Raw genomic sequence first — 24,980 nt, forward strand, 5'->3', positions numbered from 1 at the left:
CAGCTGCAACCGAATGTGATTTAATTATGTGCCAAAACTGAGAGACAGCGAGAACTGAATTGTTGTGTTAATCTGAGAAACCGTGCAGACGAATGCAGGTAGCCGGTGGATACTGTAGCAGCGGTTACTGTACGTAATGCGTTCAAACTTGGCATGTATAATGCATCAAGGGGAAATGTCCCGTAAATCACGTTATTCTTGATCAGTTGCACGAAGTACTCATTCTCGGATCTACTCTTGAGAGGGCAGTTCGATTTTGTGCATGCCTTTGTTTGCAATTTATCGCTCTGTTCTTTCCTCTTGCTACAGACTTTGTGAATTGGTGACCGGGTTGTGTGTGTGTGTGTGTGTGTGTGTGTGTGTGTGTGTGTGTGTGTCAGATAAGCTTAGTAACGCTGTGACAGTCTTTGGTTGTAAAACTTCGTTGTATCATCTAAACATTTTCAGTTTGGTGACACTCAGTGTGGCTAAGATAACATTGCGTAACAGATAAATGTTTAATAACTTGTCATTTCGCAACTTTCTGCACGTGAGTAAAGGAGGGTAGTGACTGAAATTAATTTAAAAAATGTTTAAAGACCCGTTGAAATGTCGTCTACTTATACACGTGAATTTAATTTGATTCGCTTCGGACAGTGGTTAACCGGAATTAGTCTATGTGTTTATTTTATTCTTGAACAACTTTACACGTGGTTTTATTGCTGAACTAGGAAACGCTTTAACACGTCGTCATATTTATTTTACCTTGACGACTCGGATTGCCAGAATACCAAAGCTAACCGACAATTGCCAATGCGCAGCCATATCACATACAGTTGACAGTGGGACGGCGATATTCCGGAATCCTGGTAAAACCGAGCCCCTGCGAACATTCATATCCCATATCTCAGATGATAAACAGTTTACAGTTCAGTACAATTTGTGCGTAGTTAGGAGGCTGTTTGCAGAAGAAGTTAAGTGTGGCCTACTGTACATAATTATATAAAAGAGTTCTGGTTACAAGCCCTATAGTTCTTGAGGGACTACTACATTGTAAAATAGTAAAACTGGAGAAGTCGTTCGCCTTTGCGAACCGAACCGATTCTCCGCCTCACCCTATCACGCAAAGCGCCGAGCGAACGAGACGGCGCTTCAGCTCGCGGGGCGGGTCCGTGTCAACCTCGAGCTCAGTCGCCGCATGCAAAGCCGAGGCAAATCCGTGGAGACTTGTCACAGCGCCGTCGGGAGCGTGTTTTTACGGACCGCGCAGAACAGTCCTCGTTTAAATTCCTCACCCTCCCGCCATCCCACCGCAGACATGTCAGTGTGGTGTAATGGCCTGTCAGGCGGGTGAGGAGACAGGGGACAGTGGGCGTCTTGTTGACACGCCCGAGAGGAATTCACCAAGTCTCCTCTCTTAAAACAAAAACACCAATTCACGGGTCGGCAACACATTTCACATGAGCCCACACTGAGATTTTCCAGGCGGATGAAGTACCGTGCTTCTGCACTTACGCGAAGTAGCCCCCCCGTTGTCTCTGGACACCAAATGTTCTTTAGATGGGGAATGTTGTGGCTGTTTTCAAGTCCTGGCACGGTTCCTTCCCCCAGATGTTGAGGAAGTATATTATTATTCGGCATTTTTAGCCCCACCCTTTCCTGTGCTCTACCGGGACCGTACTTCCCCAGTGACGGTCATGTGACTGCCCTGCTTGGGCCCGTGGCCTTTGTGAAAATAAGAACTTGACGGTAACTTATTTACGATATGAATGAAGGACAGCTGATGAATGAGGCCCAGTTTCACGTAAGGTTCAGCGAACATGTTAGCAGCTCGCAGCGACAAAATGAACCCTCCTCCTTTGAGTGACGTTTTCAAATAGCGCATAAAAGATAGGGAAACAAGAAGCTAAAACCAGGTGAAGTGGTTATTACGCCCGCAAGATCAGTTCTCAAATATGTTTCTCTCAAAAATCCGAACTTGAAGATTGTTTCAGACATAAATGGCATATTAAATGACGTTTGTAACTAACTGTAACGGCCCGCACGAGCTCGCGCTGTCCGGGAGCGAGGGCGCGGCTCAGCCTTTCCATTTTCGACCAATGAGGTCAGGGCCCGGTGTGCTGCATCAAATGGCACCCTCTCCACAGTCCAGGAGCGACGCTTGGACCTCTAAATAAGGACAACCGGTGGGCTCTGTTTGGAGAGTGAGAGTCCATACGTAACATAACATGAACAGGTCCTTCAGCCAAGTATGGCCCGCCTTTTCCTACCCCTAGGTGTACCTACTGCCTAGTTTGCCTAAAAGCTAAACAGTATCCAGCACCGTATTAAGCCTGGTCTTGAAAACCCCCACTGTTTCTGCCTCCACTCAATGTCCTGGGAAGACCACTTTCTGTGTGAAAAAAATACTTCCTACTATTCGTGCGGAAATGTATCCTTTGGCAATTTTCATTTACGCCCTCTTGCTCTGCTGACCGAACTCACCCTGGATAATCTCCTCGCCCTGCAGTAAAGTGCATGGTACCCCCCCCACGCTGTATTCTGAGCCCAGCTCTGGTAGCCCGCACCGGCCCGGTTGCCAGCGTGGTTTTCACTCGGGCGCCGGCTGGCCAGCGCTGTGGAGAAAGGACCCATCTGCAGCCTTCTCCGCGTTGCCGTGGCGAGGGCGTCAAACAGACATGGCTGCCCTGCAGCGCCCTTCGCTGATGGACAGTTCAGTGATCTCCCGTACAGTCAAGAGTGTAGGCAGGCTGGTCAGCCACCTGTTTGAGTGTCGCATTCCGGCCTGGTAACCGTTGCCGGGTAAATTCAGTTCACTCACAAGAAAGGCGAAAACTCTTAATCGTCGCAGAGAAACGCTGAGATGAAAGAAAAATCCTGTGACTTTTGATTCGATGTTTGAAGGCGGAACCATTTTGTTCCCTGACCCGGGGAATCTCTTTGGCTGCAGAACTGCGTGTCAAAAACACTGCCGTTGTGCTCTTAATGTGAAATATGTTCCTGTCGTGCTCTTAATGTGAAATATGTCCCCTCCTGGGACAGGGGGCGAAAGCATTTTTGCTGGATTTATCAGGGCCCACTCCGGACACGGGGCCCACTCCGGACACGGGGCCCTGCGTTTGTTTACCGAGGGCCACTTTACGCCAGCACTTTCCTCACAGACGAATGGCAGACTGACAGACGTGCTATGACTGAGAGAGCCCCGGACGTGCACAGGAAAGGGCCTTTATCTGCTCCGTGCGGTGCAGTCAGCTGCAAGTCTGCACATGCAGTGTGTGTGTGTGTGTGTGTATGTGTGTGTGTGTGTGTGCTGTATACTGTGTGTGTGCTGTATGTGTGTACTGTGTGTGTGTGTGTGTGTGTGTGTGTATACTGTGTGTACTGTGTGTGGTGTGTGTGTGTGTGTATGTGCTATGTGTGCTGTATACTGTGTGTGTGTGTGTGTATGTGCTATTTGTGCTGTATACTGTGTGTGTGTGTGTGTGTGTGTGTGTGTATGTGCTATGTGTGCTGTATACTGTGTGTGTGTGTGTGTGTGTATGTGCTATGTGTGCTGTATACTGTGTGTGTGTGTGTGTGTATGTGCTATGTGTGCTGTATACTGTGTGTGTGTGTGTGTGTGTGTATGTGCTATGTGTGCATGTACTGTTAGGTGTCGGTGAGAATTTGCCGAAACGGCGTCTGTGCATTCTTGTGAAAGCCTGGCTATTGGTCGAAAACGCAGACGCTGCGGCCCTCCAGGACTGGAGTTAAACCTGCAGACACTGCAGCCCTCCAGGACTGAAGTTAAACCTACAGACACTGCGGCCCTCCAGGACTGGAGTTAAACCTACAGACACTGCAGCCCTCCAGGACTGGAGTTAAACCTGCAGACACTGCGGCCCTCCAGGACTGGAGTTAAACCTGCAGACACTGCGGCCCTCCAGGACTGAAGTTAAACCTACAGACACTGCGGCCCTCCAGGACTGGAGTTAAACGTGTGGTTTTTGTCAGAAGGTCTCGCAGCATAGATTTTAACCCCTCTAGATGCCGAGATTCCAGCTTTCACTGGGAAAAGAGTCCAAAGTGTGTCGTTCACACATTACTGCTGTCCAGTGCTCGGTTACACAAGCACAGTTACTATGTGCTATGGAAATTCATTTTACACACTGAGAATGTTCTACTGCTGATCTCCTGGTATTTTCACGCACAACTGTCTAGAGTTCACAGAGACTGTAGCAACACAATAATAAGAAATAAAGTTGGTTCAAAACCCCATTGGACTAAACTCTAATGACGTGTTGGTAAACCGAAAAAATGTCCTTCCAGAATTCTGTTTTTTGGAGATACGAGGATTTGCACAACATAAAAAAAAGGAAGACTGGTTCGAACCATTCCAGCTCTTACAGGGAACAGCGTTCCGCTCCTGAGTTTATTATTCTTTATTATTTATTATTGTTTATTATTCTGCATCTTGTAAATCCTGGAGCATCCCACAGCTAACTGCTTTGCACTTGGAGTACCTCTGCCGCCCCTCAAATACCCCGTCCCAAAATGGACTCTGACATTACCCTTCAATATGTCTTCATAGGAAGTATTTTTCAGTGATTTTAGATGTTTTCTTTTGATTAGAATGTTAACTGAACATTCTACTGCTGATGTCACAATCATGACTGGTAACTGGAAACGGTGGAGTTCTAGAACACTGATTTTGAATCATGAAAAACCTGCTCTTCAAAGGGTTAATGGACACTAGCAGTGAATGTTTTAGGGTAGCAGCAAATGTATTATTTGCCAGTTCTTGGTTGTGGAATGTCTCTTTGAAGTGGGGTTTTTGGGTCATGGGAAATTGGGAATGATAATAGCTGTACAGTTTCCCCGTTTGTGCCTTGGGGTGGAGAGCAACCCACATAGTCCCAAGCCAGGCAGAGTGTGTGTGAACATGTGAGTGTGTTCTGCTTCCTGTGTGGGGTGTGTGAACATGTGAGTGTGTTCTGCTTCCTGTGTGGGGTGTGTGAACATGTGAGTGTGTTCTGCTTCCTGTGTGGGGTGTGTGAACATGTGAGTGTGTTCTGCTTCCTGTGTGGGGTGTGTGAACATGTGAGTGTGTTCTGCTTCCTGTGTGGGGTGTGTGAACATGTGAGTGTGTTCTGCTTCCTGTGTGGGGTGTGTGAACATATGAGTGTGTTCTTCCTGTGTGGGGTTCAGTACTGGGTTTGGGGTGGTTGAAGTCAGTTAAAGTCTCTCTCTCTCAAATTCAAATTCAAAATGCTTATTGACAGAAACAGGAATAAGAATTCAAACAACATTGTGGTAATGACAATGATTAGGTTAGATAATAATATCTCTCTCTCTCCCTGTCTCTCTCCCTCTCTCCCCCCCAGATGACGGAGGGCCGGCGATGTCAGGTCCATCTCCTTGACGACCGGAAGCTGGAGCTGCTGGTGCAGGTATCCGGTCTCTCTCTCTTTCATTGGGCTCATTGTTGTGTGGGCGGGGTGTTGCCGTGGGAGCGTGTCTTTGCTGCTTTCTCATTGGATTAGCCAGCGCTGCCTGAGCCCCAGCCCCAGAGATGAACTCCCGCCCCTCTTAGCCCGACTGATAACACAGCATGATGGTGTCACCAAGCAGGCTAGAAACCAGGGAGCCTATTTACTTCTCACATTTAATAATAGAACCCTAGTGTAGCAAAAAAAGTGTAGATAAAATCCAGGCAGCTGTTGGCCCTTGGGCAAGGCCCTTAACCCCACATTGCTCCAGTGGAGATTGTCCCCTGTTTAGTATAATCTCTTGTTAAATTGCTTTGAAAAAAAAAAGCCAGCAAAATAACTAATGTAATAACATTTTTACATTAATGGCATTTGCCATACGCTCTTATCCAGAGCGACGTACAGTTGATTAGACTAAGCAGGAGACAATCCTCCCCTGGAGCAATGCAGGGTTAAGGGCCTTGCTCAAGGGCCCAACGGCTGTACGGGTCTTATTGTGTCCCAGCTGTATACTTTAGCCACTACGCTACAGGCCGCCCCCTACCGTCTCTGCAGTGTAGTATAGTGCAATACTGAGAATGGTCTACGCTCTTAATCCGGCTCTTGTCGGTTTTCCTCTTAGGCAGAACGGGCTTCTCATGAATTCCCACAAGTCTGTTTTGGGAGAAGCCTGGAGTGCAGCGGGCTGTGGAAAGCTCTTTGTAAACCGTTCCGGGTATTCCGGACCGAGTGTGTGGAAATGACATTCTGGTCTTTGCTGCAGGCGTGATCTTGGGTTTAGTTTGTAGGTGCGTCTGTGCTCAGATAGACAGTAGGCACGTCCGTGCTCAGATAGACAGTAGGCACGTCCGTGCTCAGATAGACAGTAGGCGCGTCCGTGCTCAGATAGACAGTAGGTGCCTCTGTGCTCAGATAGACAGTAGGTGCCTCCGTGCTCAGATAGACAGTAGGCGCGTCCGTGCTCAGATAGACAGTAGGCACGTCTGTGCTCAGATAGACAGTAGGCACGTCTGTGCTCAGATAGACAGTAGGTGCGTCTGTGCTCAGATAGACAGTAGGTGCCTCTGTGCTCAGATAGACAGTAGGTGCCTCCGTGCTCAGATAGACAGTAGGCACGTCCGTGCTCAGATAGACAGTAGGCGCGTCCGTGCTCAGATAGACAGTAGGCGCGTCCGTGCTCAGATAGACAGTAGGTGCCCTGTCTCTGATGGCTGACTGCATCACGCGACTCCACACAACATGCCACACGCCCATCGAGTGATGTCACACTTCGGCCAGCCAATCGTGAAGCGGTCTATCCGCTTGGCTGTGCGCTCTAGTGTGGAGAGGAGAGGTTTAGGAGGCTGTACACCCCCCCTCCCCTTGCAGAAAATCTACATGGGTTTCATATGAGTGTCAAGACATTAAAATGACTTAAAACCCCAAGTAGTTACTTGTGAAAAGCAGCCCCTGCTGAAAAGAAAAAGAAAAAACAGCTCAAGCTAAGTTTTGAAACGTAGCTGGTATTGGAAGCTGGAGTTCACACCAGGGCCTCACTGTGTGGTTGCCTGAGAGACGTTGAAAGAGCCAATCACAATGCCAGGTTCTTTTCATTGCCTGAGAGATGTTGAAAGAGCCAATCACAATGCCAGGTTCTTTTCACATGTAATTACATGGGTTTCCCATGGGAGTTTCCATGAACTTCAGTAAAGTTCTCTCTGTGAAAATGTTCCAAAACCACACATGTGCTCCACATATTGTCCATGTCATTTTAACATGTTGAAATTCATGTGGATTTTCTGTAAGCCCTAATACCCCTGCTCCCCTCCTACCCCTCCCCCCCTGGAGGAAGCGCAGTCTAAACACTCAGGGCAGGCTGCTTCCTGTGAGGTAAACACTGCTGGGGCCCCTCGCCAGGTCCGCCTGAAGCTCTACGCTCCGTGCCTCTTTCCGGAACAGTCCCTAACCCCTAACCCCTAACCCTAAACCCTAACCCGACCCTGTGGTCGTCAGAGCTGTCAAACCGATGTTCGGGTGGACAAGATGTACTCTTACACTATCGAGACCTCTCCTCCATTTTGATGTGTGTTTGAGGCTGGCTCCGCAGGACTGGATGTCCACCTCGCTGTAAAATCCAGCTCATGACCAGCTTGAAACTTGAGCTGGTCAAGATGGTCGTAGAGCCGGCCTAGCTTGGGTAAACAGCTAGTGCTGGTAGTTTGTGTAAGCTGGTAGCTGTAGTCAACCAGCCACAGGCTGTTTCAAACACATGGCTTGATCTGATCTTGATCTCCTATAGCTTGCAGCTGGTCTGAACTGGTCAACCAGCTAAACCATGTTGAGCTGGGAGCTGGTCTGAACTGGTCAACCAGCTAAACCATGTTGAGCTGGGAGCTGGTCTGAACTGGTCAACCAGCTAAACCATGTTGAGCTGGGAGCTGGTCTGAACTGGTCAACCAGCTAAGCCATGTTGAGCTGGGAGCTGGTCTGAACTGGTCAACCAGCTAAACCATGTCGAGCTGGGAGCTGGTCTGAACTGGTCAACCAGCCTAACCATGTTGAGCTGGAAGCTGGTCTGAACTGGTCAACCAGCATAACCATGTTGAGCTGGGGGCTGGTCTGAACTGGTCAACCAGCCTAACCATGTTGAGCTGGGAGCTGGTCTGAACTGGTCAACCAGCTAAACCATGTCAAGCTGGGAGCTGGTCTGAACTGGTCAACCAGCCTAACCATGTTGAGCTGGAAGCTGGTCTGAACTGGTCAACCAGCTAAACCATGTCAGGCTGGGAGCTGATCTGAACTGATCAACCAGTTACCAGCTGATTCAAAACCTGACTTGAGCTGTTTCAACAGGACAGTCAGCAAGGACAGTCAGCAATAATATAATTATTGTAAACCGGCTGTGATTTGAAATCATAATCCGTCAGTGTTAATGAAGATTAAGGAGGCTAACGGAAGTTGTGGAATAACCCAAAGATTAATGAGGACTAAGGAGGCTAAGGAGAGTTGTGGAATAACCCAAAGATTCATGAAAATGAAGGAGAGATGTGGAATAATCAGATATATGTTGCATTTGGATATAATCCTCAGATATATCTCCACCCCTCTCCACCCTCACACCACCTTCCCCAGCACCATCACCCGGCTCCACTTAACCGGGCCCAGGACTGGACCTCCACACTGGACTGGACCCTTCATCCCCCTCTCCGAGGGAATTGGTTTTGCACAAACAGTCTGATCTGATTACCTGACCCAGGACGGGCGGGGTCAAAGTGTCTTTTCTACGCTCTGTGGTTTCGGAGCGCTTCAGAAAAGAGGGGAGGAGGAGGAGGAGGAGGAATAGAAAGTGTGAAGTCCACCAAAGTCGATTGACTTCAGCTGTGATGTGTGTCTGTCATCCGGAACAGCGCCCCAGTCAGATAGACAGTTCTTCACTGGGCATCCTCAGTGGAAAGGACTCAAAGGGTACTCCATGGGGCTTTGGTAATGGGGACTGTCTAAGGGCACTCCATGGGGCTTTGGTAATGGAGACTGTGAAAGGGCACTCCATGGGCCTTTGGTAATGGACAAAGTCTAAGGGCACTCCATGGGCCTTTGGTAATGGACAAAGTCTAAGGGCACTCCATGGGGCTTTGGTAATGGAGACTGTCTAAGGGCACTCCAGGCTTTGGTATTTTCATTAAGCCAATTAAGTAGGATTGTATTTGGATAGGTCTTTGGCCATTAATATGTGCTTAGAATTGTTAGTAAAACAAAGTTTTACCAGGAACCAGTAAGATGACCGTTGTCACAGGAAGAAGCAGATCCGATGTTCGTCATTAGAAAACAGGAAAGTTTATTACAATCAGGAAAATGTTCCAAAGAGCAATGGTGTTTGGAGTGTTTATACTGTTACATTTGCGTATATTCAAATATGTCTACAAATCCAAGTGTAACCTCTGATTGGTGGTAAGGAATTGCGCCTATCCCGAGCACCTCGGATTGGGCCATTCAAATCCTTAATGGTTGTGAGGCCTTGCCCCGCTCCCCCCTGGAGTCCAGTGGAAAATCCCCAGAGGGGGGACCTGGAAACTGATAGCGGTCATTACCATATGTGAAGTGGTCCAATACACAAATCCGTCTGTCTCCCAACAGAATGTTCTTAACTGAACATTCTAATGCTGATATCACAATCACTACTGGTAACTGAAAGCAGTGGAGTTCTAGAACACTGATTTAGAATTTATAAAAACATTCCGGAAAACCTGCTCTTCAAAGGGTTAATGGCAGGGTGTAGAGCTAAAGTTAGTATGGCCGAGAAGTTAACAGTGGAAATCCCTATCTCTGCGCTGCAGAGAATGTGTGATGATGTGTCTGCTTTCAACACCAGGAACGTGCTGATACAGTCACTAAATCTACAAGGTGTCTGGTGTGTCTAAATATGGTCTGATGGGAAAACATGCGTAGATATGAAATTGTCCCTTTAATGTGTTTGTGGATCTGAGGTCTCTGTGGAGCTCATCTCCCCCTCCCTGCGGAGTCCGCGTCAGTAATGCCGGAAGCCTCCGCGTGGGTAATTTCGCTTTCGAGGGAAAATAAACTCAGCCTGTGCTGCAGATTTGAGTCCCTGTTTGTGAGTCATTCTGAGAGGGCTGCACCTTTACAGTCTGTGTGTGTGTGTGTGTGTGTGTGTGAGAGAGTGTGTGAGAGTGTGTGAGAGAGAGTGTGAGAATGTGTCTGTGTGTTTGAGAGAGAGAGTGTGTGTATGTCTGTGTGTGTGTGTGTGTGTGTGTGTGTGTGTGTGTGAGAGAAAGAGTGTGTGAGAGTGTGTGTGTGTGTGTGTGAGAGAGAGAGTGTGAGAGTGCGTGTGTCTGTGTGTGTGTGTGTGTGAGAGAGAGAGAGAGAGAGAGTGTATGAGAGTGTGTGTGTGTGAGAGTGTGAGAGTGCGTGTGTGTATGTGTATGTGTGTGAGAGAGAGAGAGAGTAAGGAGAGTGTGTGCCTCTGTATGAGGCTTTATATTCTTGATAAACTGGGAGTTGCCAGGGCGACCACGCTGTGATAATAATATGTCTCTCTGCTGGCCTCTCTCTCAGTCTGCGCAAACACAGCCACGTGCAGCCTGCCTGTCTGCAGGTTTCTGTTAGGGGGTTAGAATTAGGGGTTGGAATTAGGGGGTTGGAAATAGGGATTAGGGTTAGAGGGTTGGGATCAGGGGATTACGGTTGGGGGATTAGGGTTAGGGGGATGGGATTAGGAGATTAGGGTTAGGGGATTAGGGTTTCAGATAAAAATCCAAATTGTATGTGTATTTATTTTATACGAGGGACAGTGCACATTAATCACCATTTCTACATCAGCGTAACTGCGTCTGCAGTCCCTGACCTGCATGTCTTTGGAATCGGACAGGAAAGGGTGAAAGGCGGCGTGTGGAGTGAGAGTAAGCGTGTCCTTTCCGTGTGTGGAGTACTCCCCACTCCCCCTCTCGCTCCTCAGAGGTCATGCCACCACTGCCATGATCGCCGTGGCTTCACTGCGCTTAATGAGAAGCGATCCGTCGAGCGAAAATAGTCATCGGAGACGGCTCTGCGTTTCAGTGTGTCCTTTATTAGGAAGAGGCAGGGGGCGAGCAGGAGGGCGGGGATTCGGCCTTGTGTGTACAGGCGCAACGGTGTACACAATGGGTCTTGAACAAGGGGTCTGCAGATACTGCGGCCCTCTTAAACCTGCAGACACTGCGGCCCTCCAGGACTGGAGTTAAACCTGCAGACACTGCGGCCCTCCAGGACCGGAGTTAAACCTGCAGACACTGCGGCCCTCCAGGACTGGAGTTAAACCCGCAGACCCTCCTCCAGGACTGGAGTTAAACCCGCAGACACTCCTCCAGGGCTGCAGTTTGAGGGTCAGCCTATTTTCTCTCACACAGATATGCTCCACACTTGAACCCCTCACACACTGCCAGACCTCCCCCTGGTGTGTCGCTGGGAGCCATTGTTTTCATCCATGATAACTTTAAGGAGCAGATTCTCATCAGAGTAGGCCGTTAAATCCACCAATGGAGCTGCGCTATGCTGGACGTTAAGCAGCGCAGTAAGTGATAGGCACCAGTCACCATCATAGTGAGCTACTCTCCTAAACCCACTACTCCACTCTCCAAGGTCACGTGCTGTACGAGACTGGAGCGCTTGTTGCCGTGGCGAGGGCCGGGAGCTGAGTCACTGCAGTAAATCACACGCTCCCACCCTTCATCTCTCCCTCTCTCTCTTTCTCTCCCCATCACTTTCTTTCCCTCCCTCCCTTTCTCTCACCCTCCCTTCCTCTCTCCCCCTCTCCCACCCTCCCTTTCTCCTTCTCTCTCTCCCACCCTGTCTTTCTCTCTCCCACCCTCCCTTTCTCTACCCTCTTTTTTTTTGTTGCCTTTTTTACCTTATAGTTCTATAATTTCTGTTTCTGCAGAATGTCCCAATAAAAGTAAAATAAATCTCTTTAAGTTTTAACTCTCTCTCCCCCCCTCCGCAGCCCAAACTGATGGCTAAAGATCTCCTGGACCTGGTGGCATCCCACTTCAACCTGAAAGAGAAGGAGTATTTTGGGATATCATACACCGATGAAACGTGAGTTTGCCTTTCAGGACCTCAGGATTCAGGCTTTGTGCTGTGATTAGTAGTCCCGTCAGATGCCCGAATAGGCTGGTTATAGGGTGGTACAGTTTGTAGGCCCAGATGCCCGAATAGACTGGTTATAGGGTGCTGCAGTTTGTAGGCCTACCCACAAGAGAATACAAATTTTTTAGGCATGGGTTCCCTCGGCAGATTTCCCATGCTTTTTTCCCGTAGGGATTTCGCTTCCTGACGAAAATAAGGACCGTGGTGACCGTGGTTACCATGCGCTTAAGGGAGTTTTCTTCTACGAGATACATTACATCCGTTAATATCGCAACCGAGAGTTTCTAAGCCGTTATGCGCTTTAAAAAGCTAAGTTGCTAAAAGGCTGCGACATGGAAACTACAATGGTAATGTCACCTGCAGACGGTCTGGTATGAAAGTCAGTGGTGGCCGGCGGAATATGACCGTTGGATGTAGTTTCAGTGTAGCAACCGGTTAGCATGACAGAATAGAGGCGACGTGGATGGTGCAGTGGGTAGCACTGCTGCCTCACAGCAAGGAGGTCCTGGGCTCGAATCCCCGTCGGCCGGAGCCTCTCTGTGTGGAGTTTGCATGTTCTTCCCGTGTCTGCGTGGGTTTCCTCCGGGTACTCCGGTTTCCTCCCACAGTCCAAAGACATGCATGTTCGGCTGATTGGAGAGTCTAAATTCCCTGTGGGTGTGAATGGTGTGTGTGCCCTGCAATGGACTGGCAACCTGTCCAGGGTGTATACCTGCCTTTCGCCCAATGTATGCTGGGATAGGCTCCAGCCCCCCTGCGACCCTGTTCAGGATAAGCGGGTTCAGATAATGGATGGATGGATGGATGGATGGATGGCGGAATAGAAGTACACAGTTGAGATTTTAAGGGATGTCATTTTAACTCAGAATAAAACGTGAAACTTTCTTAAGCATACGTTAACCACAGACCTTATATTCAGCAGAAATCAAAATGGTGGAAGAAACTATCGGGCTGGCCTTCAAAAATACGTCGTCGCTGTAACACTATTTAGAATGGAATGGAATAGCTTTATTGTCATTGCACAGTACAGAGCAACGAAATTACATTTGACAGTTTCATCCCGTCCAAGAAACATACAGAGGCCATTTCGTGGCCAACATGGGGAATCACAGTCTTCATGGTGTGATGTTCAGACCGCCCTCTCTCCTGGTCTGGGAGTGGGGATATCAGAGCTGGGGGCTGTGGGTGCCCGCAGGCAGCTGGAGGTCATGTTATCGGACGGCAGTTCTGCAAATGGAGGCACTCGAATGACAGAAACACAAACCGTACGGGCCCAGTGACAGTAGCGAGAGAGAAGGAGAAATGTAATCCTATTTAAAATATCCTATAGAAATAAAATATGTATATATATGCAGTGGGGTGCAAAAATGTGGGTACCCCTGGTTGAAATGTTTGGTCCAATGAATCTGTATGTGATCGAAAGCAAACCTGAACTCGAAATGGTACACAACAAGTTCACAACAAGTTAATGCACGACAGTTGTGTTTCCCAAGCACTGGTCCACGGAGCGGTGCTAGTCCCCACCAACATGGCCGCCGGTCCCCAGTAATTACAGTCAGTCATAATGAAAGCATGTGGTTGACCTTACAATGTGATGCGGTCCCCGTGACTTTGAGACCACTGCACAGTACGAATATTTTTCTTCCGGTCAACCAACCTGCTTTCTGCAATAGACTCAACATGATATTACATGTGTGTTGTATGGGTGGTGACTGTGTTGGGTATGTGTGTTCTATGGGTGGTGACTGTGTTGGGTATGTGTGTTGTATGGATGCTGACTGTGTTGGGTATGTGTGTTGTATGGGTGGTGACTGTGTTTGGTATGTGTGTTGTATGGGTGGTGACTGTGTTCGGTGTGTTGTATGGACTGTAACTCAGCTTCATTTTGGGTTTCTCTTACAGGGGCCATTTCAGCTGGCTGCAGCTGGATCGCAGGGTCCTGGAGCACGAGTTCCCCAAGAAGTCTGGACCGGTGGTTCTGTTCTTCTGCGTCAGGTCAGTGCTGGGTCAGAGATATAAGACCACAAATGTGTCAAAAAATGGATACGTCACTGTAAGGTGTGAGGTGACAAATATATCATTAGAATGTTCTGAACTGAACACTAATGCTGATGTCACAATCAACTACTGTTGACTGAAAGTAGTGGAGTTCTAGAACCCTGGCTTCATTCACATGCTGATGTCACAATCACTACTGATCACTGAAAGCAGTGGAATGAAGAATGCATTCCGAAAAAACCTGCCCTTCAGCAGTTCTGCCCAAGCAGCCACGGAGGATTTGAACCTCCTGCTTTCTGGCTTGAAGGGCGAATTCCCCCGGCGTGTAGGAATGTGTCAGCAGCTGTGCGGCTACAGCAGTGGAATGACCTCCTGACATGTGCGCGTGTCCAGTGATGAACGAGCTTCTTGGGAGAGGAGAGCGACCCCGCGCCCTCATTAAACACTCTGGCACTGCAGCGTCCGCACATGACCCGTTCCATGACCCGGCCGCATTTCCCTCACACCCGCAACGCAAAAACAGCACACACACTATTTTACACACTATGTCTTATATTTAGACTTCAAATCTTGGGTATGGGTATGACTTTATTGCTAAAAAAGCCACGCCACACCAGGTCTTGAGAGGCGATCCGTCTTGGAAAAGATCATCAGCAGGTAAGCGTCTTCCCGAGACGAGGGATTTCTCTTCACGTGCCAGCGAGCGCCCGGGAGATAACGCCGGGTCTTTCTGTCCGTCTGTGACAGCTATAATACGGCTATAACATCACTTGCCTATAACATCACTTACTAACATCACTCGCCTATAACATCACACGGCTATAACATCACACGGCTATAACATCACACGGCTATAACATCACTCGCCTATAACATCACTCACTAACATCACTCGCCTATAACATCACTCGCCTTCCCTTTGCCTGAGCACGTGTTTCGCCTGGGAGACTTAAAATCGTCTCCCCCATTTTAGGGGACCAAAAGTAATTGGACAGTTGGCTTCTCAGCTTTTTCAGATTAGTCAGATGTATTCAGACGCTTCCTTAGTGCAGGTATAAGAAAGCTCTCAGTATCTAGTCTTGATTCTAGGTTTTTTATTGGCTTCGGAGTCAGTTATTGGCATTTGTCAACATGAGGACCAGAGTTGTGCCAAAGAAAGTCAAGGAAGCCATTATTAGGCAGAGAAATAAAAAGAAACAGTCAGAGACATCGGCCAAACAATATACTTACCAAAAAAAACCCATTTCATTTCATTTAATTAAACTCCAATGTGCCGGAGTTGGCCCTCTGTCCAAATACTTACTGCACTGTAATTCCCTGAAATAGCACCAAGTTCAAACATTGGCTGTCCACAGCACCCTATTAACAGGAGTCAATATTGATACCCATCGCATCCCCAAACTATGAGCAAGACTTGTTGTTCTTGTTGACAGCAAGATGCGATATCACTGGTTTTCTGTGGAGCTGTAGTAGTCGATTAGCTCGGTTAGGATAATAAAATTGAGTTTGGACGTAGCATCGCCTCGCGCCCAGAAAGCTGCGAGGAGCTCCGCCACACAAGGCCAGTGGTTCAATCCCCGGTGTAGCCACGATAATATCCGCACAGCCGTTGGGCCTTGAGCAAGGCCCTTAACCCTGCATTGCTCCAGGGGAGTCTAATCAACTGTATGTCACTCTGGATAAGAGCGTCTGCCAAACTACACTGCCTAGTGTAGTGTAGTGTAATGTAGAGTAATGTAATGTAATGTAGTGTAATGTAGTGTAGTGCAATGCAATGTAGTGTAATGTAGTGCAATGTAGTGTAGTGTAGTGTAATGTAGTGTAATGTAATGTAATGTAATGTAGTGTAGTGTAGGATCCGCACAGCCGTTGGGCCCTTAACCCTGCATTGCTCCAGGGGAGGATTTTCTCCTGCTTGAGTGTATATTCTCTTCTCCATCTTTTCTTTCCTGGATAGAGGTTGGGACGCTTCAGTGTTCTCTTCCTGGTTTTAGTATAAAATGGCCACAAAATGTTCGTAAAGAGCAGTGATGTAGCTTAACCGTGTGTTAACATTTATCAACGTCATCCGATAATTATGCAAAAACATACCTCACGTCACACAGGAAATCGTTTTACAAACCACTTGGAGGATTAGCAGTTGGACTCTAAAATATGCATGCAGTGGTTTCAACTGAAACTGCAGTTGTTTTACTTGGATCTGTATGGAACACGAATGGAAAGCTCCAGGTTAATATGAAAAGCTCAAACTCCAAAAATATGCGTGTGGGCCTTTAATTGGGAGCAGAACGTCCTCTCTGCCTCTGACCGCGCAAATAACGATACGATGGGAAAGCTGACCCTTCATGCGTTTAGCGCAGTAATGAGGATGTAGGCCGAGTCACATCGCGTTACGTCAAAACCCGAGGCCTTGCTCTAGCGTCTGGTGACCCCTAGTGGTGTCTCTCGGAATCACACCCGCGCACTTCAGAGTGACTGCTGGGACATTCACTGCAACTTTTTTCCTCAGGTAGTTTATCCATTTCAGTCCCATCCATCCATTATCTTAACCCGCTTATCCTGAACAGGGTTGCAGGGGGGCTGGAGCCTATCCCAGCATACATTGGGTGAAAGACAGGAATACACCCTGGACACACACCATTCACTCACACACTCATACCTACAGGCAATTTAGACTCTCCAATCAGCCTAACCTGCATGTATTTGGGAGGAAACCCACGCAGACACGGGGAGAACATGCAAACTCCGCACAGAGAGGTCCTGGCCGACGGGGATTCGAACCCAGGACCTCCTTGCTGTGAGGCGCCAGTGCTACACACTGCACCATCCGTGTCGCCCCATTTCAGTTCCAAGAGTACCATTTGGCACTCAAGCGTAACTATGGTAAAATACTACTTGGCAGTCTCAACCTTCTACCTTTTCAACCAATCAAAATGACTGATATACTATTCTTTTGAGCCTCGATTAACACCCTGATACATTTTATCAAATTTCAACATTTTCTCAAAGCCAAAACTCCTTGGGATTTGGGTGTAAAAATGGTAAATGGTTGGAATTTATATAGCGCCTTTATCCAAAGCGCTGTACAATTGATGCTTCTCATTCACCCATTCATACATACACTGACGGCGATTGGCTGCCATGCAAGGCCCTGACCAGCTCGTCAGGAGCAATTGGGGGTTAGGTGTCTTGCTCTGGGACACTTCAACACAGCCTGGGCGGGGGATCGAACCGGCAACCCTCCAACTGCCAGACGACTGCTCTTTCTGCCTGAGCCATGTTGCCACTTCTCTGAAAGTGTTATTAATGGGTTAAGAAGCAAGTGTGAGACATTTCTGTTTAAGTTTCATTTTTTAAATGTCTCTTTATTCTTTTGTCTTTCAGGTTTTACATTGAAAGTATATCCTACCTGAAGGACAATGCTACGATTGAGCTGTTTTTCCTCAACGCTAAGTCTTGCATCTCCAAGGTAAGCAAGTGCACATTATTTAGTCTCACTCGCGCTGTTGTTGTGATTTTGTAAGTATATACAAACTATTTCAATGAATGGGTTATCCAGATCTGTTGTGAAAGTTTGTTGGCTCGTATAAGTGTTGCGGTTCCATCGTCAATGATGAACAGTGGTGGAAAGTGGACAAACAAACCAGTGACGCCAACAAATCAACCTGCCTGTTGCAGTTTCCCCTGACAATTAGTTGGCAACACCAAAACGAACTGCGTCTTATCTGCCTGATTCAGTCTAAACTCGCTCATTTGCAAAACCGTGAAGTGTTCCTCTATTAGTATGTGTGAAAGTAGCCCATTTGTAAGAAAGCGGAGGACGCCCTCAAATAATATCGAAGCCACTTGAATAATATTGATTGCGCGGGAGGAAGGAATCTATCCACATTAATCCAGTGCCGTTTCCATGGATATTTAGCGGTGGCTATCGACACTGAACTGTCATCCTTACTCCAGTTTCACTATCTCTCTCCTGCTGGTGGTGTACAGTTCCGAGTGCTTTATAACGCTGAACAGATTCCCAAGGCTATCTCTATATAACGCCCCTTGAAGATAACAAAACAGGCTTTTGTCAGAAAACCCCTCGAACCCCTTTATTGGATGGTAGCCGCTACATTTAATATTCAGGAAATAAGAGGGTGGGAAACGTAGCTCTAGAAAGTTCCGCAGCGCTCCGATAAGAACACCCTTGGCCGTGACGATGCTTTGCTGCTCGTTAGGGGAGCGCGGCTTTGCCCTTGTTTGGGATTCAAGCCTTTCTTTGGCTTTTCTGTGCACACTGCAAAAAATGGCTGTCTTAACAAGCACTTTTAGTCTTGTCATAAGAGGTTTTTTTTTCTCAAGTAGAAAATATTAGCTTGTTTTAAGTTACTGTTTGCTTGACAAGTGACATTTTCTCACCTCATTGGCAAATAGTTAAATGGGTCAAACTTTATTGCCTCATTGGCAGTATTTTTTGTCTCATTTGGCAAAAAAAGTCATGGAAATAAGATTTTAAGTCTGAATATAATTTATTTATATAAGTGTAGGGATTTGTTTCCTTAAACCGGACAGGCCTGTAAACAGTTCTGGCTGAGAGTGATGTGTCCAATGCTGGGAGTCAGTGGGAAAGCTACTATTGCTACTATTGTGAGCTCCGATTGGCTAGAACGTTTCACTCTTAACCAGAATGGTTGAGAATCTCAACTGAGACAGAATGAGTAAAAAAAAAAGACATCAAAGCAGAATACATTAATGGGAGCTGCTTTCAGTTCCTCCACACTTTCTTAGTGTTTAAGAAACTTTCCATGCGCCGGAAAATGAAATGCAGGGGCAAAAAAACAGCGCCTCTCTGCCTCTCGAGCCGCCAGCGCAAGAGAAACACTCTCTTGTCAGCGAGGCCGTTCATTCATGCCAGCTTTCCCACAGTTTCTGCAACTGACTGATTGGGAGATGATGTCTTCCCACACAGGCCGATGGAACAAAAGTGTTCTAGTCGTGTAATGAGACATAAAATCTTCCCTTTTTTTCTCTGAAGAAGAAAATATCAGCTTGGAGACTTGCGGTTGCAGTTCGTTGCAGTTGCATGCCGAGGACCGGGGGTTCAATTCCCGGTCCTGCCAAAAAGTTGAGTTTGGCCGGCTCTCGTGGAGCGGCATAATTGGCTCGCTGCTCCAGGGGAGGGGCTTGGCAGGTCACTGCTCCAGGGGAGGGGCTTGGCAGGGTGAGTGGGAGTAAAGGTTGAATTGAGACGGCTTGGAGAAGGCATGTCGCTCTCAGGGTCACAAGATCCCACTGGGCCACCGAGGGACACGGTCGTAAGGCGGTGTTTCCCCAGCAACACTAACTGGATTAGATAGGGTATAATTGACTCCCAAATTGAGGAAAAAGGTAAGAATGTGAAAAAAAGAAGAAAATATCAGCTTGATTTAGTACGGTTTTCTTGATGAGTGAAAGGTTTTACCCCGTTGTTAAATCTTGAAATAAGTCAAACTGTCTCTCTCAATGTTCCTCTTATTTAAGTCATAGGAATATGATTTTTTGCCCAAATGTAAGAGTAAAACACAAGTTGCGTGTATGTTTTGGGTTCTTGCCGTGCTCACCCTCTCTTCCTCGTCTCCCAGGAGCTTATCGAGGTGGACAGTGAGGTGGTGTTCGACCTGGCCTCCTTCATACTGCAGGTAAGGGGCTGGAAAATGAACAAGCATGCAGCGCTTTTGACAACGTAATACAAGGTTCAGTGTTAAGTCAACTCTCACAGAGTGCACATGGTCCCTGCTGTAGAATCCAGCTATGCAGCTTGAACATTGAGCTGGTCTTAAAGCTGGTCTAGCTCGGTCTGAGTTGGTCAACCAGCATGGCCAAGCTGGTCATAAAACTGGTCTAGCTGGGTATGAGCTGGTCATAAAGCTGGTCTAGCTGGGTATGAGCTGGTCATAAAGCTGGTCTAGCTGGGTATGAGCTGGTCAACCAGCATGGCCAAGCTGGTCATGAAGCTGGTCTACCTGGGGTATGAGCTGGTCAGCCAGCTAGTGTTGGTAGCTTGCAGGTAGCTGTTTGAGCTGGTGAAACCATGTCAGCTACCCACTGTTTCAAAACTGGGAAGTGTTTTTGAAACCGGATTTCGCTGTTTCCCAAACCCCAGAAGGGAAACGCTCTGCAGGGAAGTGAGAATAAACTCTGACCTGTTTGCCACTGCACAGCGCAAGAGCCTGACAAACAAGAGCCTGACAAACAAGAGCCTGACAAACGCTCTACTGTGATCATTGGCCAGCTACTCATACTAATACTAGAAGTATAAACAGATGAATATCCCTCACTATCCACACAGATACATATATAGGTGTCTGCAGACAGCTCCTAACCCCCGTTTCTGATTAAAGATCTTAATTATCAGTATCCCACCATGTGTGTGCATTGTTTTCTCATGATATAGCATTTCCTTGCATGATGCTTGGTTCAGCGGCCAAAAATCTCACCAAAGAGCTTTATGGAGAGTCGGCATGACCCTGTGCTAGTGTAAACGTGTGGATGTTGTCTGAGATCGGAGGTTGGGGCTGGTGTTTTGCGGTGCCCTGGCTCCTCTGTCTGACTGAATCACATCCCCAGATCTGCCCTGGCTCCTCTGTCTGACTGAATCACATCCCCAGATCTGCCCTGGCTCCTCTGTCTGACTGAATCACATCCCCAAATCTGCCCTGGCTCCTCTGTCTGACTGAATCACATCCCCAAATCTGCCCTGGCTCCTCTGTCTGACTGAATCACATCCCCAAATCTGCCCTGGCTCCTCTGTCTGACTGAATCACATCCCCAGATCTGCCCTGGCTCCTCTGTCTGACTGAATCACATCCCCAAATCTGCCCTGGCTCCTCTGTCTGACTGAATCACATCCCCAAATCTGCCCTGGCTCCCCTGTCTGACTGAATCACATCCCCAAATCAGCCCTGGCTCCTCTGTCTGACTGAATCACATCCCCAGATCTGCCCTGGCTCCTCTGTCTGACTGAATCACATCCCCAGATCTGCCCTGGCTCCTCTGTCTGACTGAATCACATCCCCAAATCTGCCCTGGCTCCTCTGTCTGACTGAATCACATCCCCAAATCTGCCCTGGCTCCCCTGTCTGACTGAATCACATCCCCAAATCTGCCCTGGCTCCTCTGTCTGACTGAATCACATCCCCAGATCTGCCCTGGCTCCTCTGTCTGACTGAATCACATCCCCAAATCTGCCCTGGCTCCTCTGTCTGACTGAATCACATCCCCAAATCTGCCCTGGCTCCTCTGTCTGACTGAATCACATCCCCAAATCTGCCCTGGCTCCTCTGTCTGACTGAATCACATCCCCAAATCTGCCCTGGCTCCTCTGTCTGACTGAATCACATCCCCAAATGTGCCCTGGCTCCTCTGTCTGACTGAATCACATCCCCAAATCTGCCCTGGCTCCTCTGTCTGACTGAATCACATCCCCAAATCTGCCCTGGCTCCTCTGTCTGACTGAATCACATCTCCAAATCTGCCCTGGCCCCTCTGTCTAACTGAATCACACCCCCAAATCTGCCCTGGCTCCTCTGTCTGACTGAATCACATCCCCAAATCTGCCCTGGCTCCTCTGTCTGACTGAATCACATCCCCAAATCTGCCCTGGCTCCTCTGTCTGACTGAATCACATCCCCAAATCTGCCCTGGCTCCTCTGTCTGACTGAATCACATCCCCAAATCTGCCCTGGCTCCTCTGTCTGACTGAATCACATCCCCAAATCTGCCCGTTGAGGAAGCGCGGCCTCGTCTCTCTGCGGCCCGTTCCCGTTGTCTGAGTCCCCTCTGAAGCCGCTGCACTTGCTGAACTGCTGTCCGCGGTTAAAGTGTCGTCTGGAAAAATATGAGTGTGAAACAGTGAAGGCTACTCTTTTTGGGCTTTGTGAAAGCGAAACTGTAATTTCCAGTGAAATGTAGCAACTCAATGTGTGTATCACCCAGGCTCTATAGCCTGGTGGCTAAGGTGCTATAGCCTGGTGGCTAAGGTGTTGTAGCCTAGTGGCTAAGGTGCTATAGCCTGGTGCCTAAGGTGCTATAGCCTGGTGACTAAGGTGTTGTAGCCTAGTGGCTAAGGTGCTATAGCCTGGTGGCTAAGGTGCTGTAGCCTTGCGGATAAGATCCATGCAGCCTTTAACCCCGCATTGCTCTCGGGGGATTGTCCCCTGCTTAGTCTAATCAACTGTAAGTCGCTTTAGATAAAAATCCTCAGCTAAATAACTATCTATCTATCTTCTGTCTCTCTGTACAGGAGGCGAAAGGTGACTTCACCAGGTAAGCACAGCTTCAGTTTCTGTGTGCACCCGCTTCTGTTCATCAGTTCATTGTCAAGTGTGTACTTCATTATCCATTGTGTTGTGTTTCCTAAAACGGTTTAATAGATACAATCCTTTGTCATCAGATGAACCTACAAGGTCCAAGTCCTTATCTTTGTGGTCATTCCTAGCACTGTACTTCCCTCTAGGGTCTTACAGTGCACTTGTCCCTGGTTCTGAAAAAAGCACGTTGTCCGTTTTGTGTCTTTGGAAACATCATTCAAGTGTCGTTCATCATTCGAATGCCTGAGCGCAGCATGGGAATATTTTTTTAATATCATTTTAATATCATATTCCTGTAATGATGATGATGATGATGATAATGCCAATATTATTATCATTGTAAAATAAAAAGAAGAAAAATCATCATCATACATACAAACCTTTCCTGTTTGATTCATATCATAATATTATTAATAATAATAATAATTTATAAGCCACAGTACAGTCCACCTGCCAGAACTGTCACCACACACTGTGAGAGACCTTATTGAAACTCTTAACTGTCATTAGGTGGCCAGTCTGGGACTTTAGCTGAAACAGGTTAGCGCTCTCTTTAAAGACCTGTACGTGGCTGTTAGCAGCCTCTTTAAAGACCTGTACGTGACTCCGTTAGCGCTCTCTTTAAAGACCTGTATGTGACTCTGTTAGCGCTCTCTTTAAAGGCCTGTATGTGACTCTGTTAGCGCTCTCTTTAAAGACCTGCATGTGACTCTGTTAGCGCTCTCTTTAAAGACCTGTATGTGACTCCGTTAGCGCTCTCTTTAAAGATCTGTTTGTGACTCCGTTAGCGCTCTCTTTAAAGACCTGTATGTGACTCCGTTAGCGCTCTCTTTAAAGACCTGTACGTGACTCTGTTAGTGCTCTCTTTAAAGGCCTGTATGTGACTCTGTTAGTGCTCTCTTTAAAGACCTGTATGTGACTCTGTTAGCGCTCTCTTTAAAGACCTGTACGTGACTCCGTTAGCACTCTCTTTAAAGACCTGTATGTGACTCCGTTAGTGCTCTCTTTAAAGACCTGTACGTGACTCCGTTAGCACTCTCTTTAAAGACCTGTATGTGACTCCGTTAGTGCTCTCTTTAAAGACCTGTACGTGACTCCGTTAGCACTCTCTTTAAAGACCTGTATGTGACTCCGTTAGTGCTCTCTTTAAAGACCTGTACGTGACTCCGTTAGCACTCTCTTTAAAGACCTGTATGTGACTCCGTTAGTGCTCTCTTTAAAGACCTGTACGTGACTCCGTTAGCACTCTCTTTAAAGACCTGTATGTGACTCCGTTAGTGCTCTCTTTAAAGGCCCGTCGCTTGGTGGGCTTGTGTCCCGTGAGAGGCCCTGAAAATACGGGGGTGGGGGGGGGCAGAAGCAGGCTGGGCGCTGTCCCGCGGGGTGGGGGGGGGGCAGAAGCAGGCTGGGCGCTGTCCCGCGGAACAATGGTGCCATGGGAACGGGTTCAGCATGGCTGGGTCCGCCCTTCAGAGCACGACAAGCCAGCTTCTGTCCGGCCGTTTTTAATATTTATATTCCCCCCTTCCTTCCCCCCGATGTCTGAGCTCTTGGTTTTCAAATGCTTTTCTGTGCTTGATTCATCTTGCCTGGTGCAATAGAGCAAGCCAAGAAAACCAGAAGGCGGGGTTGGCACTGTTTGAGAGCATTTCATAGGTTCCAATGTGCCAGACAAGCTCAGTAATGCCTACGAAATAGTTTGAATCCAAATTAATTCCGCAATTGACTGCAGTCTGATGCAAATATCCACAACGGGTGAAGTCAAGTCGCAGTGTTGAATGGCGGTCGGATTATTGTAACCCAGAATGCATCTTTGGACAGACTGCCTCGTGACTGCTTTCAGGAACTAGGTCTGCTAAACCTCTCACCCTGCTCCTGTGAATATTTGGACCAAACAAACACTGACATTGTTTATTTAAAATGGCGTGTGGCTTCGGTCCGGAAGTCTACCAGCACTCTGCGAATCTTTGTTTCTTTTGCAATCATAAGACACAAGCATCATATTAAAAGAATTATGAAATACAGTGCAGTCCGTAAGTATTTGGACAATGACACTTTTTTTCTCTCTCGCTATCTAGCCAGTAAATAATCACTACGTGCTTAAGGTGCAAACTTTCAGCTTTAATTTGCGGGTATTTACGTCCATATTGAAATGCTGTAAAATACATCTTATTCAACATGATGGCATCAGACAGTCATTGTTGACATCAGACAGTTATTGATTTCAAAGGATTTGCTGGGAAATACTGAATCTGATGACTTAATGTGTTAATTTGTCCAATTACTTAAAAAAATAAATAGTGAGGAATGTGTTAAAAAAAATGTGTTAAAAAAAAGGTGTAATTCCTCAATATGGATGTTAAAACCATTTTAAAGCTGAGAGTCTGCACTTTTTATTTCTGGACTACTGTCCAAATACACTCTGACTGTGCTGTAGCTGGCTCTGTATAATCCCATGAAGATCAGCACACAGTCATTGTCTGGAATAATGCTCTACAAGACGAAAACAACATGCTCTACTCAAACCCGACCCACTTATTCCCTTACCCCTGGGTTATTGTTTTACTAGTGCAGATGTGATCTT

At 47.5% G+C, this 24,980-nt stretch overlaps 1 protein-coding gene across 1 annotated transcript in view; it reads left to right on the forward strand.

Moving 5' to 3' along the window:
• The window catches only part of LOC133119282 (FERM domain-containing protein 4A-like), a 68,617-nt gene that overhangs the window by 16,405 nt on the left and 27,232 nt on the right, over window positions 1-24,980 (forward strand). The window contains exons 2-7 of the mRNA XM_061229810.1: window positions 5,343-5,408; window positions 11,923-12,017; window positions 13,971-14,063; window positions 17,451-17,535; window positions 19,670-19,726; window positions 22,330-22,352. Coding sequence (XP_061085794.1) covers window positions 5,343-5,408; window positions 11,923-12,017; window positions 13,971-14,063; window positions 17,451-17,535; window positions 19,670-19,726; window positions 22,330-22,352 — 419 coding nt within the window. The remainder of the gene's footprint in view (window positions 1-5,342; window positions 5,409-11,922; window positions 12,018-13,970; window positions 14,064-17,450; window positions 17,536-19,669; window positions 19,727-22,329; window positions 22,353-24,980) is intronic.

Source organism: Conger conger, chromosome 19, assembly GCF_963514075.1.
Source record: "Conger conger chromosome 19, fConCon1.1, whole genome shotgun sequence".
NCBI classification, from domain to species: Eukaryota; Metazoa; Chordata; class Actinopteri; order Anguilliformes; family Congridae; genus Conger; species Conger conger.